The 20,711-nt window shown below is 48.6% G+C and overlaps 1 protein-coding gene across 1 annotated transcript in view; it reads right to left on the bottom strand.

The window, feature by feature from the left end:
• The window catches only part of LOC138447881 (mitochondrial adenyl nucleotide antiporter SLC25A23-like), a 538,577-nt gene that overhangs the window by 277,238 nt on the left and 240,628 nt on the right, over positions 1–20,711 (bottom strand). Inside the window, exon 6 of the mRNA XM_069604353.1 lies at positions 6,127–6,279. Within this exon, the coding sequence (XP_069460454.1) occupies positions 6,127–6,279 (153 nt within the window). The remainder of the gene's footprint in view (positions 1–6,126; positions 6,280–20,711) is intronic.

The raw sequence follows: 20,711 nt of genomic DNA, 5'->3' as shown, positions 1-20,711 counted from the left end.
GAACCCGGGCCTGCCGCGTCTGCCCCCAGGGTCGTCCCGCCGCCGCCAGGTGGTTCAGGGCCGGGGCGGGAGCTGCCGGCCAGGAGTCGCGAGGGCCTTCTACAGGCCTCGTTCGGGCCCGGGCTCGCCTTAGATCGCCGCGGAGCCGCGGGGCCGCAGGGGGGAGGGACTTCAGTCCTTCGAGACTCGAGGGTTCCAATCTCCGGCTCCGCACCTCGTTCGAGGCTCAAATTCGAACCGGGGGTGCCCGGCACCTTCGTACTGGCGTGGGTGGTGTCGGCTCTTCACTCTGGGGGTGTCGGGGGGGGGGCTCAGGTCCCTCGAACAGTGCCCTGCTGGGGAGGCGAGCCGAGATGCGTCAGTCCATCTCTGCGCCCCCTGGTGGATCCCCCTTCATCTTTTTTGACGAAGGAACAGCTGGTGGCAAATACTATCCAGACGTCAGTGCCACATATTATGCTAAATGTATCCTTATTTTGGGAAGGCAAGTTGAGGTGTGGGGGTCTTTGAGTGATTGATTTGGGTGCCACAGGGAATTTCATGGACAAGAACCTGGCTAGAAGTCTTAGGATCCCAATAGTGGTAAAGGAAGCTGCAGCGCAGGTCAGAGCAGTATATGGAACTCAACTATGGTCTGAGCTCATTACTCGTGAGACAGAATTATTGAGAGTTAAACTGGTAAGTGGGGATTGGGAGGAGATGGCGTTTGAGCTCATCGATTCTCCAAAACGGCAGATAATATTGGGCATGCAATGGCTGACGTTACACAATCCTAAAATAGATTGGGGAAGAAGAACAGTGGAGTTGGACTAGCAGTACTGTTTGGAACGATGGCTGTTAGGAAGGGCCCAAGGAGAAAGGAAGGTTGCGGAAATGGAGGTAGGAGCTTGTTTGGCAGGAGGTGCTGTAGATGAGCATGTCATAGGGCCGACTGTAGGAGTTCTTCCAGATTGTTCTGAGGACTTTGAGGAGGTTTTAATGAGCAGAAAGCAGGTGAATTGCCCCCACATTGTTCCTATGATTGCAAAATTGATTTGGGAGATGGAGCTCCTATACCATGCAGCAGAATGTATGCATTAACAGAGAAGGAGAATGAACATCTAACATAATACGTGGAGGAAAATCTTGCAAAATGGTTCATTTGACACTCAGTCCCCAGCAGCTTCGCCATTGTTCTTTGTGCCTAGAAACCTTGGGAACATGTATAGATTACAGAGCCTTAAACATGATCATGATAAAGGATCGTTACCCTCTTCCTTTGATCTCAGTGATGTAAAATAGGATTCAGGGGGCAAGGAATTTTACGAAGTTGGATCTCAACAGAGCTTATCATTTAATAATAGTTTGGGAAGGAGAAAAATGGAAGAAGGCTTTTAGAACTAGGTTTGGCCTCTTCAAATACCAGGTGATGCCATTTGGCTTAAGCAATAACCCGGCTGCTTTCCAGTTCTTTATTAATGAAGTGCTCATAGAATTTCTAGACATCTTCGTTGTAGTCTACATAGATGACATTTTGATTTTCTCTAAAGATTGAATTCAGCACGTGAATCTTGTATGGAAGGTAGTAGAGAAGTTAAGGGAAAACCATCTGTTTGCAAAATTAAAGAAAAGTCAATTTCACACAGAAAGGGTGGAGTTTTTGGGTTTTGTAATTTCGCCAGAGGGCCTTGAGATGGATAAGACTAAGATTCAGGCAGGGTTGAATTGGCTAACACCCATTTTCTATCGCAGGTTCATCAGAGACTTCTCGCTAGTCACCCCTTACTAGATTGTTGAAGAAAGGTGTGAATTTTGATTGGAGCATGAAAGCACAGGAGGCATTCCAGAACCTAAAGGAGAAGTTTACTTCTGGACCCATTTTGTTACACCCAGACACTGAGCAAACTTTTTTCAGCTGATGCGTCAGATCTTGCTATGGGAGGTGTGCTGTCACAGTGACATTTAGACACAGGTTAGCTCCATCCAGTGGCCTTTTTCTCCAAGAAATGTTCACCTGCAGAGAGGAATTATATTATCTCAGATCGGGAATTATTGGCGATCAAAGCAACATTAGAAGAATGGAGACACCTTCTGGGAGCCCGACACAAGGTGTCAGTTCTCACAGATCACAGAAATCTAACTTTCAGCTAAGATGTTAACGCCACAGCAACTCCATTGGTTTTTGTTTTTCGCTGAATATAATGTCATTACGTTCAAACCTGAGTGTCAGAATGTCCGACGGGAAATTATATCGTACCTCCTATTGCAACGAAAATATTTATATTGGCCTACGCCGAGCTGCTTGTAAGCCACTTGCGAAGAAATCCATGTTGCAAGGTCCTGACCATAGAATTAATGTAAGCCGCCATTTTAGGTCAATCCGCCATTTTAGGTTCTCGCTGTAAAGTCGCCCTGTGAGTTAAAATGGTGGACGATGTCATTCTGAAATACAACATGGCGGTCTTGACATCTGTGTGTAATTAATATGTAACTTGCCAGCAGGCCACTTGTTGAGGTTGTGAACTGAGACCTTGTCCTTCGCTGACCTGTGTGTAAAGGATTACTCGTGCAATGAAACTAATCCACGAGCATATGTTAAGAACAATGTATTCAAATACTGAACTGAGAACACTTGTTTAACTACATTGTATTAATGTTTGAGAAGACCTGTATGAGATCCTAAAATACACAGTTGCCGTGTAGGCTTGTTGACATATGTATTAAAGGGAAACTAGTTGCATGTGGATATGCAAACTCGGCATGAACCCTAGATCAGTAATGTATTAGAGGAATATTAACAGGAAGTAGGGTTGGACATCTTGTTCGCAAATAGTATAAAAGAGCGACGAATTCTAATGTACAGCGTCTCTCACTGAACACACTGAACCACGCTGGAGTTCGTTGTGTTGTACTGAGGGCCAATAGCTATCTGTTACTTTTCTTGGAAAACTGTTCAGTATAAAATAAAGTTCTTTGTATGTTCCTTTGTAACCCGTGTTCGGTGTATTTCCTTTTGGGGTACTCAGCCTCGATATTTTGATTTTGTTTTCACAGCAATGGTAAAGCAGATGCTTTGTTCAGATATCAGCCTGGTAGTGAAAAGGGGGATGCTACGGTTCCACTTCCGCTGCTAGCAGAGAAAAACGTAATTGTTGGAGACGTTTAAAAGATCACAGATTTGGCAGACCAAATTTTTTGCCAGATGACTACGGAACAACTGAAGACTGGGCCAGGAAGGATCCTGTAAAACAGGTCAAGGAAGGTCTTCCCTATTCGGATTCTAATACCTACCATTTGAGAGTTTACGGGAGGAGGTGTTGAAACAATGGGCCTCATCACGAGTTGGGAGGTAACGCCGTCACTATTACCGCCGGCGCTATTAGCCCTACCGCCAAACCCCCCGGCGCTATTAGTGCCGGATAACAGGTTTGGCGGAACGGTTAGTGCCCATTCCCCATTGGGCCCATTCGGGAATTCCTCATTCCCCATGGGGCCCAATGGGGAAAATCTGCACTATTACCGCCGGAGGGTTTCCCGCCAGTGGTAATAGCGCCGTAAATCGGCAAATTTGCTGCGGATTTCCCCCCAGCTCAGAGCTGGAGGGAAATCCGCCAAGGCCATGATCTGGCAGACCCTTAAATGCGGCAGTAAAAGCGCTACCACCGCATTTAAGGGTTACCACCAGACTCGTGATGAGGCCCAATATCATGATTCAGTGTTAGCAGGGCATCCCAGATACAGAAAGACACTCGAGTTGCTACGTCGAGAATTTTGGTGGGAATGAAGGAGATAAGATGTCTTGAATTATGTAAGATCCTGTGAAGTGTGTGCTCGAGCCAAGACTGACAATAGGAAGCGTGCAGGTCTTTTAAATCCATACCGATTCCCCCTCGCCCATGGCACACAGTTTTCATGGATTATATACTTCTACTATTTTAGTGGTGGTAGATTTGCTGACAAAGGCGGGACACTTCATTCCAATAAAGGGCGCAGCTATGGCTTCTTCTTTGGCAGAGGCCTTTTTGCAGAACATAGTGAGGCTTCATGGTTGCCTAGTGAAGTAATTTCTGACAGAGGGTCACAGTTTGTTTGAAAATATTGCCAAGCATTTTGTAAGGAACTGGGAATTAATCTCAAACTAACTACAAGTTATCATCCTGAAGCCAATGGGCAGACTGAAAGGATACATCAGGAGCTAGAGAAGTATTTACATTGCTATTTGAAGTCTGGAGCGTGTTGGGTGGAGTTGGTGTGGCATGCTGAATTTTGTTATTATAATACTGCTGAAGATTCTACTGTAACCGTTTTTTGTAAACCAAGGTTTTCACCCACGATTTCTTAGAGAGACAATCATGAAGGAAATTTAGGTTCCCAGTGGTGGAGGGCAGACTGAAGTTAATGGGAGAGAACTTAAGAATAGCGGTGGAAGCCTTACAGAAAAGTCAACTGAGTAACAAGATATTCTAAGAGTAGGCCAGCCCCATGATATTAGGTGGGTGATTCGTTCTGGCTATCTACCAAAAACATAGCATTGAAAGGGAAGAATAGGTTTAGCCCATGTTATATTGAGCCGTTTAAGGTGGGAAAAGTTTATTCTCCAGTGACAGTGAAGTTAAATTTACCACCTAGGTTAAAGATTCATCCAACATTTCACGTTAGCCTGTTAAATCCTTGATTAAAGACAACTAGGTTACAAGAAAACCCTGTGCCTGTTTTGACCGAAGGTTCTGGGAATGAGTATGAGGTGCAGGCAATCTTGGATTTGCGAAGGTGTTGTGAGAAATTGCAGTACTTGGTGGATTGGAAGGGATTTGGCCTGGAAGAAAGTTTGTGGGTATTGGTTGAGGATGTACAAACTCGTAGACAAGTGAAGAGTTTCCATCAATGAAATTCGGGTAGGCCTGGCCCTGGGACAGGTTCTTATGGAGGGGGTTACTGTCAGGGCACCGCGGGAAGACACTCCAGGACGGGGAAGGTAGTGCATACTTTTGTGGTATGTTTTATCCATTAGCAATCCATTACTAATGTTTTTGGAAGTGAGTGTGTGTACTTTTGAAGCAAACAATGTTTCCTTAACGGAAGTCTTACTGGAGACTGGGATTGTCCCTTTCCAAGATGGAGAAGATGCGCTAGAAGTTGATTGACTGGAGGCAAGAAAGGCAGCTTGAAAAGGATTCTAAACTGCCTTTCATTCAAGACACGAATGGAGCAGGTCACAGCAGTCATGAGTTCAGGATAACATAGGGCAAATTTCAGATTAATCTCTAACAGGAAGCTTCAGAAGAAGAACTAAAAGCTAAGAGAATTTATGAAGTCAATTGATTCAACATAAAAGTCAAAGAGGATTCAGTTTGAGTAATTTAAATTGTGAATTTACCATGGTTCAATAAGTTAGCAGTTCATTTAAAAAGTAAAAGTGTAACTTGGCAAAGCAATCGTTTGGGGAATAGCCAGAAGATCAGAGGCGCAGGATCAATATCTGCTTAATTACGCTGCGTTACAGAAAGCACGAGTTATCAGGCCGTGGGTTAGAGTAGAGAACCCTGCTGAGCATGAGAGCGTGTTGACGTATGCGGCCTAGCTGGTATCCCACCAACGAGGTGAGGATAGTAGCAAAGTGCACTGCAGAAAGACACTGCTTGTGTAAAGAAAGGTGCGAGCGTTACAACAAAGGTGCACGCGTATAAGGAAAAGGTAGAGCGCGTTCCCTGAATAATGGTTCCTGCTTGAGAAAAGCCTAGTGGGAAAGAGAGCCCCGGGGCATGGCGGTGCGCGGCTCATACATGCGTTGATGTGCTTAGGGAGTGAACCACAAAAGGACTTGACAGCGTATAGAGATTGAAGAAACAAGGAGGGAAATATATTGAGCGCTGCAACGTGAATCTGACAAATAAATAGAACATACAGTGCGCAGCAGCACAAAGTTATGGGGCATAACTAGCAGCAGCCTAGGACTAGAGCTCATGTAAGAAGCCCTGTCTACGTAACTGCTTCTCACAATGGGCCGCATCCTATTTGAACGCAAGTATAGTGTGACTTTGCTTTCGAAAGCCAGACACCATGCCATTATTGACAAGCATATATCATTGTACATTTGAAAATGTTTATATACTTCAGTTTAGAGGTGGTTGCCAATCAGGCGCTCACCTGTTCATATGCCATGAATTTGATGGCTGTCTCTGGCGCAATCTTCAGTACGTTGATTCCATTGCCCCGCCAGAGGGAGCGAAAGCCTCCTTCCCTGATCATGTCCCGAAGCCCGCTGACCACGTTCATGCTGTTCTTCTTGGAGGCGTGGACCTGTGTAAGTGCGAGAAAAGGCCACATTTGAGTACTGGGGTGTTAGGGAGATTGCAGCACAGTTCTCTTGTCAGGCCTGTGTAGCCCTCTAACCTACAGGTGGGACAGTATTTCGAACCTAAAGGCAAGGCCAGGGACTCTGCTAGCTATCGCAGAGCACTCAGACGTAACTCAAGGAAGGGAGAAAGACTGGCACTGAAGTGCAGTTCGTCCACACAGTTAACCAAGGAATACATACTAAGCTGGAATACTGAAATATATATACACTGTACTAAGAATTAAACATGCAATTTCTATCAGGTAAAAGAAAATACTATAAGTAGAGGTACAACACGTAGTAAACACAAAGTACGTTTATAAAACATTGGACAATCAGGTAAGACGCAATCCTCTCCTAACACTACAATGCAAGTCCACTATATAGAGACAGACACAAAACATAAAGGCGGAGGGGTGGGAAAACAAAGGGATCCTTGACACAGTACAATAACACTTCCAAGTAGTCATATTCAGAGCCTCGTCTGCCAACACTGAAAACAAAGAGTATTCCTAAACCTCTCCGACACAGTATTAGAAATAATACAAACGCAAACCGTAAAGTAAACGTAGGACCTAGAGGGAGAAAAGGGGGAGCGCACTTCAGTACACAAAGCCGGAAGCCACCCAAGAGATAGAACCCACGTAGACGCAAAGCGCAAACCCATTGCACTCCTAGAAAAATCGACACAGCAAGCGCTTACTGTGATACAACGCAATCAGGCATTTCACATTGACAGGAATGGAATGAAAGGTTTTAATAATGCATATCAAATCATTGTTACCCACTAAAATTCCAGTCTTTGGCCTAAAACCCCAGGGACCCAAGGGAGTGCCAGGAAAAATGTCTAGAGGCAGGTAACGCCAACATCACATTGGGAGAGTTCCAGGTAAATTCTACAGTTCTCCATAGGAATAAATGGTACAAAGTGAGTAGGTACTGCACCAGCTATGAGGAAAAGGGAGTTCCAGTTCTACCCCAGAGGTGAGGTACAGGCCTGGGAGCAAGACCCTGCAGCCCTGGGAAGAGATGCACCACAGCAGGATTTGGGACAAGGCAAGTGAATGTGAGGAGGGGACCTGCAGAGACCTTTAACCACGGGAACCCCTAAGGATACCAACACAGGGCCCAGAAACAAGAATGCACGATTGTGATTTTCAAAAAGAAGGTTCATGAAAAGCAAAACAGTCCAGTGAGTACAGCTCTTGCTCTTTACAAATGAGTTTACAGGATCTGGTCACTCAGGGACTTGAACCCCGGACCTACACAGACCCAAGCATCCAGAAAAGAAGAAGAATCAGTGTTCCCAAGAATTGGACCCACCCAGGGCTGTGGTCAGTCCCAGGGCAAATAATTTGGTGAAGACCCCTAACTATATTTTGCACCGGGCCAGAGGGTGAACCTCAAACAGGAGACGCAAGAAATTTCCCCTTACGTTTGTGTGTGGAGGAACCCAAATATGGCCTATTATTATTATGACTGCAAATCAACTACAGCAAAAGTATGTTTCTCTACTAAAGAAAGGTTTATTCCAGACTCACTTTTGTATCATGTCAGCCTTGGTGAGCTCTGTTGGCGGCGTGGCTGGCGTTCTATGCTTACTGCTCACTGTTGCTTGTGTGCTTCGGTGCATTCTGGCATCTGGGTGCATTTAATGGCTAAGTCCTTGCAATTGGTGTAGCTGGTTCGTTGGGCCCACCTTTATTAGCTAATCTCCTTTTTGTGGGCACAAAGGGGGGGGTCCTGTACTATTGCTCTACTCTCCCTCCTTTATATCAAAATGCCTGTTACTAGATCAACTACATACAGAATAGCATCGAGCCCTGTTGATGTGTCTTCTAACCCCCATATTCCCGATCACCCGGTGACTTTGGAGGTCCCTAAATATGCTAGTGATGAAGCGGGCTCTCCTTCCCTGTTGTTATCGGATGAGCTGGCTGTACCTTCAACGCCAGGCACACACCGCATGCTTGATATTCAAGCCAGACGTTCCTTAAGAAGGCATCGCTTACAAAAAGAGAAAAGGGATTTACAACTTGACGACCTTGGTCAATCCTCCGTTCCGCTGATTGATGCTTGCAGCCAAGCCCCAGTTTATCGTCTATCAGTAAGGTTGTGCTAAAAGAGTCCCTGCCGCCGTGGGACAACAAAGGGATAATAATGGCCCTTCTGAGACTACTCAATTTGAACAAAGTGAATACACTGGACCCCTGGAGACGCTCGATCTGAGCAGTCTCCAGAAATTCAAATGCCCTCCATGTTAACGTCTGCGATATTAGATGCAATGCACTCCCCCTCCAAAAGTATGGAAGATGTCCTTGCGGAAGTGTATTCCGACCCCAAACTCTTTGCAAAGGGAACAAACGCCAAAAACAATTGGCAAATCGTTAAAGAGATCCTTATTTCTGATTTGATCAAATTTGAGAGTGTCCAGGATTTTGAGGTTTGGGTTGACTCCTTTGAGAAAAACATTTCACGTTAGTTAAAATGGAAAGAGAATGCCAAACAGACATTACTGCAACACAGACAGTTACCAAAAAGGCAGAAGTGGGCTGCCAAACTAACTTGAAGTATGTTACCAACCTACCTTTGTCTAAGGAAGAAACCCAGGGTTCAGTGCCTAAGATGGCTACATTGGATGGCTCCATCATCCCAACCTTCGAGGTGTCCGCAGACTCATCTAATTTTTTGAAATCCAGGAAGCTCATGAACCACCTGTCGTACTCCTCATCCACTAGGTTCCTACGTATTTGTAGGTCATCTATGCCAGAGATTACTGACCCATTCCTGAATGGTCCGACAGCCGACCAAAGAAATATGGTCATGGTGACTGTTCACAAAGTGGATCAACCAGAGCTGAGAGAAGTCCCACCTGGTTACGATCCACTATTGGCAAAAGTTATTCTAGAACTACGGACAAAATCAAGGAGTGGGCCACAATTACTGGCCCAGTATGCATTCTCATTGGTTGGGGCCAGAGTAACCTTCCTTCTTTCCTGAATATTTGTATTAAGCTGGGAACACCCTTACCTAATACGAGTCTCAGACTTGTAATTTGATTGATTTGTTAAATTCTGTCTTTTTTCTTGTCTGTTTTGCTTTTATGTTTTATTTATCATTGTTTGTTACACTGTAGCCAATGGGCAAAGTTGGCGCTTTATAACAATTACATACATTTAAAAAATAAATAAACCATATGCATAAATATACATAGGGGAGCAAGAAGGCGTGTGGTGCATGATGCCAGCATTAAGGGCACACATCATACACACTGCCATCTTTCTGACCATATCCTCTTTCTTTGCTGCTCGGGCAGCGAGTTAAGTACACAGTTTTGCTTCTTTATTATGATTCGTAATACTGTAACGACAAATGTTTAATTGATAGGTTACTGAAGCGCACGCGCGGTTGGAACTAGTTCTGTGATGCGCAGCGCACTTAGTTAATGGTGGAGAATATCTGCTGAGGGCGTGCGGTCACAACGCGATCGAACTCCGGCGACCACAACGTGTCAGGCCAACACTTAGCGGGCACAACGGTCATGGGTAATGATCTCAGCGCAACGGAAATTGAATTCCGGCGCTTTCGAGATCAAGTTACTTGTGACTGTTAGTTTAGAGCATTTAAAAGCATTTAAAACTCAAACTTTATAGAGTTAAATGAACTTTTAAAGCAAAGAAGAATATCTAAGTCTGTAAGGTGCTTGCAAGAGTCATTTACTTTAGGATATTTTAGGATACTAAAGAGACTTGAATGGCTAATGACAATATGCACTAAAGCATCACCATAGTTTACAAGATATTCCATACAGATAATTAACCTCTAAGTCTTAAACAGGGGTTTAAGAGGTAAAGAAGTTAGAGTATTTTTAAAAATAATTTAAGAAAGGAACTTTACACTAATGTATAAGTAACCAAGTGTATTTGTTTACTAGATACCAGAGCCTACCAGAAGGTTGCAAGGTTGCAGGGCTGCAGTGTCTCCGTTGTTATTTTTTTCCAAATTCCCCTTTCCCTTTCTTGGGGTTCTCAGCTCAGCTTTTACTTTAGGGTTGAGAGGTGAACTCCTGGTGAGGGTCTGTGGGGCCAGCATCAGCTACTGTGGAATTCAGTCAAGCCGGACCCTAACAGCCGCCCTCTCGAAGGTGAAAGGGGCTGACCCGGTCCAGGTGTCCCCAACGGTGCCCAGAGTGGCCCTCCCTCCCAAGAGGATGCCATCCCTGAGCCCAAGACCGATCCCTCGGGACACAAATGGGGGTCAGGGGGAAGTGAAGGACTCGGCCGTGCTCTAGGGCACAGATATTTCTTCTTCGGACGAAGAGGACCTATTGTCCGTTCACACAGTCCCGGTGGACGTGTGAACGGTGCCAAGTGCCTGCGGTCACAGCCCTCGCCGGACTCAGCGGCTGCGAGGAAGAAATCCTCAAATCCCTCATCTTCAGTCTGCATTCTCCCGGACAGCAAGGGGAAGACGTTGGACGCCGTGGGTAGAAAGGTGATCTACTTGGTGGCAACGATGGTCAAGGCAGCGAATGCGCTTACGATCGTGGCCAGATACGACAGGGAGCTGTGGTATAAAATAGCCCCACTGCTGGAATTCTTCACCGAAGACAAACGGCTCGAGGCGCTAGAGATCCTCCTGGAGGGCGAAGTGGCATCGTACCATGCCATCACCGTGGCCCTGGACATCGCAGACACACGTTCTGACAGATGGGGAACGGTGTCTGCCTCTGTCGGCGTGGCTGGTTGAAAGCCACCAACTTTCGGCAGGAAGTTCAGACGAGTGTCCTGGACATGCCTTTCAACAGTGAAAATCTCTTTGGGAGGGCCGTTGATGAATCGTTGCAAGCCAACAAGACCAGCACGGAGACAGCCCGTGCCCTCGGCATGCTTCAGCAACATCGTCCTTCCTTTCGTGCCTCAGGAGGAAATTCCGGCAGTTCGTTGGAGGGTTTTGGCGGGGTATCATCCTCGTACCACCAGCCCTTATGTTACATGGCCCAGCAGGCCTACAGAGGTCGTTACAAGGTTTTCGGGGGTGGCCGCTGTCGTCGTTGCTCCCAAAGCTGCACGCAGGCCCTGAAGCAAGATTGAACCGGCCAGCACATCGGGCCTCCACCCATGCTCCCTGGCAGGAGGCGGGCTGGCGCGCTTAGTCAGTGCGTGGGAAAAGATCTCCACCGACCGATGGGTGCTTGATGCTCTCGCCCATGGACACACTCTAGAATTCCAGTAGAAGTGTCCACAGATACTACCGGTGGCCTGGCAGGAGCAGCATTTCCCACATCTCCTGCTGGAAGTATGGGCCATCTTAAGAAAAGTGCCGATAGAGCTGGTTCCAAAGTGACTCCGGGGCTCTGGATCTGCTCCAGATACTTCTTGGTAAAAAAAAAAATGGGAGCTGGAGGCCTAATCTCAACCTGCAGCATCTCAACAAGTACCTCTAGTCCCAAAAATTCAGGATGGTCACGTTGCAGCACGTGTTCGGCCAACTGGAGGAAGGAGACTTACTTCCATGTCCCCATTCACGAGAAGCATAGGAAGTTCCTGCGCTTCGTTGTGCTTCGTTGTTCATGCCAAGTCAAGGGAAGTTGCTGTGAAACACACGGAAAGGACCACCGTCCGGGTGCTGACGGGTGTAAAGGACCGGAGGGGGGTGTCTGTACTCCTGCTATCTATACGGGAGAGTAGAGGCACAGAGGACCCCAGCCGAGATTTTCTCTTACAGTAGAAATGGACAAGCAATCAAGGCCTAGATTCTTAGGAGGTGATGCATGCTGGTTCTTAAGTACAGTGTAGTCCCCGAGCACCCACAAAAGAATGTCCACACACTGTATTAGTTAAAGCACTGTCTTTATATAAATAAGGTTCACGGTTATATACACAATCACGATAAAACACTTGGTGCTCTGATTTTTCAACCCAAAACATTACTCAAAACTGGTAGAGCCCCTCAGGTGTTGGGAATGCAGTCTTTTCCTTGGCATGGTCCGTCAGAGCTATTTGCCAATAGCCTGAGGTAAGGTCGAAGGTGCTCACAAATTTGGCAGCACCTATGGTGTCCACAAGCTCATCAGCCCTGGGCAATGTATGCGCATCAGTTTTGGTGACGGCATTACCCCTCTGTAGTCCACACAGAACTGCCAATCCTTGGTACCTGCCTGCGAACTTGCCTTAGGGACAAGGACCACTGGACTGGACCAGGGACTGGTTGAGGGTTCATTAACACCCAGATTCAACATCTTAGCGACCTCAGCCTGGATGTGGTTCTTAAATGTGTCTGGCATACGGTATCACCTGCTTTTGACTGGCACACTGTCACCAGTGTCAATTTCGTGCCTACACTACAGTGTAAGGCCTGGTGTCAGTGAGAACAGAGAGGCATACTGCCAGAGCAAAGCCTTGCATGCCATTTGCTGCTCTGTCATCAGATCGGAAGAGAGAGATGCACTCCCTCCACTGAGCCATCCTGAGGGTTGCTGTGCAGCAAATCAGGAAGGGGCTCACCCTCGTCCTCTTCTTGCTCTGAAGCCAGCAAGAGATATGAGACTTCTGCTTGCCTGTGGAAAGGCCTGAGCCTGTTAACATGGAATACCTGAGGGGCTACCCTAGGGACTCCCATGTCAACCAGATAGTTGAACTCGCCCATCTTGGAGATTATCCTGAAGGGTCCAGTCCACTTATCTGCCTCAGCTCGAGGCTTGGTAGGCTCCATCGCAAGGATCTCCTGCTCTGGCGTCCAATCGACTTGCAAGGCTTTAAGGTCATGCCAGTATTTGTTCAATTCCTGGCTGGCCTTGAGATTCGCTGTTGCCTGACCCATCATCTGTGTCATCCTCTGTCTGAGGCCTAACATATAGTCCCCCACTTGATTGGCAGGACCTCGAGGGGTGGCTTCCAAACCTTCTCTGATCAAGGCTCAAGGCAACGGGCCCCCTCACGGGATGTCCAAAGAGTAACTCAAAGGGGCTGAAACCAACACCCTCTTGAGTTACCTCTCTGTAAGCAAACAGCAGGCATGGCAGGAGGAGATCCCATTTCCTCCTTAGGGGCTCTTCCAAAGTGCCTAGCATGTCCTTGAGAGTTTTATTAAATCTCTTAACCAGACCATTGGTCTGGGGATGGTAAGAGGTGGAGAACTTGTAGGTAACTCTGCACTGTTTCCACATGGTTTTCATGTAACTCGACATGAAGTTGTATCCTCTGTCAGAGACAACCTCCTTAGGGAATCCAACACGGGTGAAAATGCCCAGGAGAGCCCTGGCAACCACCTTGGCAGTTACAGTCCTAAGGGGTATAGCCTCAGGGTACCTGGTGGCATGATCTACCAAGACCAGGATGAACTAATGTCCACCTGATGCCCACCCTCTCAAATGGCGTGCCAACCACTGGCAACGGCTGCAGTGGGGCAATGACACTGCCTCCAGTCTTGCCAGACAACTAACAAGTTGGGCAGGTCCACTTGTACTCCCATCCGAGGCCAGTAGAGATGGCCAGAGAGCCTCTGCTTAGTCTTCTTGGTACCAAGATGACCAGCCAGGGGCTCCTCATGCGCCAACTGCAGTAGGAAGGCCATGTAAACCTGGGGTACTACCAACCTCTGGAGGGCACCAGGTTCAGGCTTAGTGGGCTCACTAACAAAGAGCTCACCCTCCCAATAAATCTGGAAGGTCCTAGGCACTTCTCCTTGTGCCTGGGACAGGGCCTGTTTCCTCAGACCCTCGAGAGAGTGGCACTCTCTCTGACCCTTACAGAATTCCACCCGGAAGGTTCCCCCTTCAGCCAACAGGCCTCTGGGTTGAGCACCTCTCCCGCAGGAGGGTCTTCTGCCTCTTCTCCTCAGGAGTTAAGTTTGGGTTTACCACTGGATCCAGCCCGTCCGGAGCATGAATTCCAGCGGATGCTGCAGAAGCAGCAGGAAGAGAAGGGGTCCCTTTCGAAGAGGCAGCCTTCTTGCCCTTCCTTCTTTGCCGTGCTTTGGGTTTCCCCATCGGCGAGGGTACTGGACTCGCAGCCGGACCCGGTGTGACATGTGATCAGGTGACCGCCGCAGCAGCCATGGGTAGACCATCTGTGATCATCCCCATTTCCGTCAAATCATTTCCTAACAAAATGTTAGCAGGCACGTTGTCCTGAACCAGGACAGGAATCTTTGCTGTCTTGTCTCCAGTCATAATGTTGACTAAGGCTACAGGCAATAATTTGGGAGGCCCACCAGCTAACCCGGTGGTTCTCAGAAGAGCACCTACATAGTCCTTTGGCTTGAGCAAGGTCCTGTCCACCACTGTCATGCTTGCCCCAGTGTCTCTCAAGCCAGTAGAAGGCTGGCCATTCAAGAGGACACTTCTCAAAAACCTGCGGGTGTTCTGTGGGATTATCGCCAGTACTTCTGCGTACTGGCCCAGGCCCCAAGGGACACTAGGGACATCTCTACAGGAGCACCGAATGTGATCCCTGTAGAGGCGGGGAGGGCAGTGGCCTCCACCTCAGGCATGGGGTAAGGGTAGGTCAGGCTGACAGCCTGGACTCCAAGTGCCTTACCTTTACACTTGGGGTCACCCTTCTTGTGGTCCAGAGCCCCACAGTCCCAACAGGTGCCAGGAATGCAGGGTATGGTACTGGAACCACTGGGAGCCTGCTTCACAGCAGGAGGACCACTACTTTTACTCCCACCCACAAAGGACATATCCCCACTAGATGTTTGGGTCTTAGGAGAGGAAGGTTTTGGTTTATTCGCCTGTGATTGTTTCTGGGACTCCACAGCTTTCTGAGAGGCCCCCTTTTCTTTGTCCTGGTCCTTTCCACTGGAGTCCGTAGGGGACACCTGGTGGGAGACCCACATGTCAGCCAGCCTGGCCAGCTTAAAGGGATCTACAATGTTCTGGTCAGCAGCATATTGACAGAACCCTCCAGATACACAAAAACCAAATCTTTCATAAACTTGGTGGCTGGGGACTTGACACTCTCAACTGGTTTCGCTGTAGTCTCCAATCTAGCTTTCTTGAGCTGGATTTTCTGACATTCAGTGTCCTTGTTTTTAAGTTCAAGGTCCCTATCCTTTAGTTCCAGTTCCCTGGTTTTAAGGATCACTTGCTGTGCCAACTCCTCTTCTTAAGCTAAGCTTCTATTTCCAACTTCAAGGCCAATTTCCTCCTTAATAATTCAAGTTCCACAGTATCCCCTGAAAAAACATTGCTGGAGGTCGGAACAGAGGTAGCAGGAATGGTAGCGTTCCCCGAATCAGATTCAACAACACCCCGAGGGGTAGGGCCCTCATTGGTTACATCCCCCCTTCATCAATCAATCTGGTAGTCCACCAGGGCAGCTATCAGCTCAGCCCTAGACTTAGCCTCAAAGTCTAATTCCCTGGCTTCACAAGCACTCTGGAGAGCCTCTAAGCTCATACAAGTAAATCTACCATTTGCAAAAGATTCCATTGCTTGTAATGTAGTTATCCTGTACACAACTAAACCTCAATTTAACAAAATGCAGATATTTTGTAAGTGGCAAGGTTACACACTGATTCTTCAAACCATACGCCTCACACTGCTGCCACCAGTGTAAAGGACCGGCGGGGGTGTCTGTACTCCTGCTCTATATATGGTAGAGGAGAGGCACAGAGGACCCCAGCTAAGATTCTCTATTACGGTAGCAATGGACGAGCAATCAAGGCCTAGTTTCTCAGGAGGTGATGCAGGCTGATTCCTAAGTAAAGTGTAGTCCCCAAACCCCCACAAAGGAATGTCCACACACGGTATTAGTTAAAACACAGTCTCTGTATAAATAAGGTTCAAGGTTATATACACAATGACGATAATACACTTGGTGCTCCAACAATTCTAAAATGGTAAATATATGCAGTTCTAGGTGGTACCACGATTACTCTTATTTCATTAAAACGCATCACCTGTACTCAGTTCCAATAGCATACGAATCAATACAGCAAACGATATCAAACATAGATTTAGGAGGAAGACAAGTTGGTTAGACAATTGGCAGACTACTGGCCCCTACCACTAGGCACAATTCTGAATGAGGATCCCCCCACCTGGGCAACCTGTAACTGAAAATGCACTACAAGCCCAGTCCATCACAAATTAATCTCAGGCACAGTTTTTCTAATGTTAAAGGGGAGTAATTGTTAAGATAAAAACTGCAAAGCACATAAATACAACAAAAGAGTGCATGCAATGTCGGGTTTATAGTGATAATTTCGACAACAAAAATGTCGAAAGTCAAAATATCGAAAAAAAATGTTGAAAAAAAAAATGTCGACTTTTTTTTTCAATGCATTTTATTTTTAAATGGGGGGGTTCCCCCCCCAAGCCCCCTTTTTTAATTTTTTTTTTAATTTTTCCCTTTTTTTTAACTCCCGAACCCCTAAAATAAATATATAATTAAAAAAACGAAAGTCGACATTTTTTTTTTCGACATTTTTTTGTCGACATTTTTGTCTGTCGACATTTTCTTTCGAAATTATGACCACCCACCGGAATGTAGCGCTGACAGCAGGATCGTATTGCCTAGCCGGGATTTAGAGCCGGTCAGGCCAACGTTGGAGAAGGAACAAGTTACTTACCTGTAACTGTTGTTCTCCAGCATGGGTCTGGCATGGATTCACATGCTCATGAATATTCCCTGTTGTCAGGCTGGGAATCCTCTGTAAAGAAAAAAATCAGTTTCAGTTTCGTTTCTGAACTGTCTTTCTACTATTAACCAATCACTGGTCTCTGGGTCATACTGCCTCCAGCCAATGACTGCCCTCTACCTAGGCCCCTCCTCTGGCAGCCATCTTCAGATTTGGTAGCACGTAAAGTGGCAGTAGGACCAAGAGAAGAGCCGCAGAGGGGTAGGAGGGAGAGTTTGCATGTGAATCCATGCCAGACCCATGCCGGAGAACAACAGTTACAGGAAAGTAACTTGTTGCTTCTCCAGCATGGGGTCTGGCATGGATTCACATGCTCATGAATACAAGAATACATAGCAGTACACACATGCACAACCACGGCAGGTGGCAAGGCTCAACATTAAGCATTTCAACAACTCAACATTAAGCATCTCTTACCTCCTCACCAGGCTCACCTTCAAGCGAACAGGTTGCGCAGCACGGCCTCGCCGACTCTGGACTCCTCCCTGGAATCCCAGTCGACGCAGTAGAATCTCGTGAAGGTGTGCGTCGACCTCCACATAGCAGCCCTGCAGATGTCCAGCAGGGGCACACCAGACAGGAACGCCGTAGTAGCAGTGATCGCTCTGGTTGAATGGGCTCTCTAACGGTCTTTGAACGCCGTAGTAGCAGTGATCGCTCTGGTTGAATGGGCTCTCTAACGGTCTTTGCCAACCGGTGACAGTGCATGATGCAGCCGGAGAGCCATCTGGAAATGGAGGCCTTCGAGAGGGCCTTTCCTTGGTTCACAGGTCCAAAGTTCACAAACAGCTGTGATGTCTTCCGAAGACTCTTTGTGCGGTCCACGTAGAACTTCAGCGCTCTAGCCACATCCAGCGAGTGCAAAGTCCTCTCAGCCGGCGACGAAGGCGACGGGAAGAAGACAAGTAACACCAAGGGCTCGTTGAGATGGAAGTCCGACGGCACCTTGGGCATGAAGGAGGGGTGCGTCCTTAGCACTACCCTCATCTCATGGAATGTCAGGTATGGAGGTTTACAGGAGAGGGCCTGGATCCCTCCCACTCATCGTGCGGAGGTGATGGCCACAAGAAACGCTGTCTTCCACAATAGGAACTTCAGCAGTGCCGAGTGCAAGGGCTCGAATGGGGGACCCATGAGCCTGATCAGAACCACGTTGAGCTCCCACGCCGATGCCGGAGCCTTCACCGGTGGGAATAGGCGGAACAGTCCTTTCATGAACTCCTTCACCAGGCAGTGAGACCACAGCGACGACTGCCCCGGAATTCTGGTGTAGCGGGAGATAGCCGCCAGGTGGATCTTGATGGAGGCATGTGCCAGCCCCGCCTTGGCCAGCAACAGCAAGTACAGCAGCACTTGAGGGGCCGTAATCCATAGAGGATTGATCTTCTGTGCACGGCACCAAACAGCGAACCTCTTTCACTTATGTCCATAGCACTTAAGAGTCGAGGAGGCCCTGGCCTTTGCAAGTATCTCCTTGCAGTCCGCCAGGGTATCGTAGCCTCCGAACTCTAGTGCTGCAGGAGCCAGGCCTGCAGGTTCAGCGATCCCGGGTCGTGGTGTAGGATGGCGCCTCCTTCCCTATCAAGAAGATCTGCGTCTGTCAGCAGTTTGACTGGGGGGGACGCTGATAAGTCCAGAAGGTCCGGGAACCATATTTGCCTCGGCCATGCCAGTGTGACGAGGATCATCCTGCACCGGGACCGTCTGAGTTGATTGATGAGCCGCAGAAGCAGCGGCAACGGTGGGAACGCGTACAGGAACAGGCCGTCCCAGGGGAAGGAGAATGCATCGCCCATGCTCCCCGGCTGGGGAAACATGCTGTTGAACCTCTGGCACTTGGTGTTCACCGCCGTCGCAAACAGGTCGATCTGGGGACTGCCCCATTGTCGGAATAGAAGGTCCACTTGATCCTGCCGAAGCTCCAACTTGTGGCAAGAGTGCAGCTCCCTGCTGAGTGAGTCGGCAACAGTGTTTTTCACTCCTGCCAGATGAAAAGGTACCAGGAACATCCCCTGGGCGACGGCCCAGTGCCACAGATCCTGCGCTTCCTTGGATAGGGCTGGGGATCTGGTGCCCCCCTGCTTCTGGATGTAGAACATCGCGGTGGTGTTGTCGGTGAAGATCCGTACCACTTTGCCCTTGAGGGATGGAAGGAAAGACCTGAGGGCCCAGAACACAGCTCGGAGCTCCAGGACGTTGATGTGCAGGGACCTCTCTTCCGGGAGCCAAAGGCCTCTTACGTGGAGATCTCCGGTGTGCGCTCCCCATCCCTCCAGGGAGGCGTCCGTCATCACTATCACCCATAGCTCTCAACTCACCCGCTTTTGGCGGGTGTCACCCGCCTTGCAAAGGGCTGATTCACCCGCCAAGCCTCATGCACGCCCATTCATTCCAATGGGCGTCTCACCCGCCAGAAACAAAATCGGGTGATTTCACCCGCCTTTGCGAGACACATGGTTGAGAGCTATGCTATCACCTGATGTGCGAAGTCCATGCCAGCAGCGAGGTGCGCGCGGGAGCCCCACCACCGGATCGCTTGACGGAACATCTCGTTGAGGGAGATCTTGTCTTCGAAGCTGCTCGCCGCTTGCATCCAATGGGCGTCGAGGAACTCCTGAAGTGGCCGCATCCGCAACCTGCATAGACGCACAAGGTAGATGCACAATGACATAATGCCGAGCAGGGACTTGATGGACCTCACCCTGGCCAACAGCCATTGTACCTTGCCCAGGATGGCCTTCGTCCTTTCCTCTGACGGTGAAGCCAACTGCGTCACAGTGTCGAGTCTGGCTGCCAGGAACAGGGCATCTTGCGATGGTAACAAGTGGGATTTCGCGAAGTTGATCGGGAATCCCAGATCGGTGAGCAGGTGGACGGTCTTCGCTGTGTGATCGACGGCGAGTTCTCATGACTTTGCTCGAATGAGCCAATCATCCCGGTAGGGGTATACGTGTATCCCCTGCAAGCGCAGCCGTGCCGCTACCGGGGCAAGGCACTTGGTGAAGACCATCGGCATCCACTTCAACCCGAAGGGCAAGGCCTTGAACTGGTAGTGTCGCCCATGAACAACGAATCGTAGGAACTTTTGTTGTCCTTTGTGTATGGGGATGTAGAAGTAGGCATCCTCCAAATCCAGCAATGACAGGAAGTCACCCCCCTCCAGCTGTCCCAGCATATGCTGAAGGGTGACCATCCGTAATTCCTGGGACTTTATGTATTTGTTGAGGTGGCGAAGGTCTAGGATGGGCCGCCAGCCGCCGGTCTTCACTCGGACGAGGAAGTACCGCGAGTATACTCCGGAGCTTCTTCGGGACGAGTTCTATCGCGCCCTTTTTTAGCATTGCTCATACCTCCAGAAACAGCTTTGGCACGTGGTTTTCCTTCCTGGCCATGCGTGGTAGGCGGGGGCACTTTCTTTGGAACTCCAGAGTGTGCTCATGGGCCAGGACATCTAGCACCCAATAGTCGGTGGAGATGGACTCCCACACTCTGACGAAATTCACCAGCCGGCCTCCCACCGGGGTGCTCGGGTGGGGGCCCGACATCATGGCCGGTTCAGTCTTGCTTCGCCGAGGCCTTGCCACCTTTGCCTCCTTGGCGATGATGACGGTGTCCTCTGGCCTTACTGCGGTCTCTGTAGGCTTCCTGCGATGAGGAGCGGGCCGCCTGGCGGTACGACGCGGAACTGCCGCCAAATCCTTTGGAGGCACCTTGAGATTTGCCTCTGGAGGTCCGAAAGGACAACCGT

This window comes from Ambystoma mexicanum, chromosome 3q (assembly GCF_040938575.1).
Source record: "Ambystoma mexicanum isolate Mex_15411 chromosome 3q, UKY_AmexF1_1, whole genome shotgun sequence".
NCBI classification, from domain to species: Eukaryota; Metazoa; Chordata; class Amphibia; order Caudata; family Ambystomatidae; genus Ambystoma; species Ambystoma mexicanum.
The sequence above is the reverse complement of the archived record's forward strand: the minus strand, read 5'-3'. Positions and strand labels throughout refer to the sequence as shown.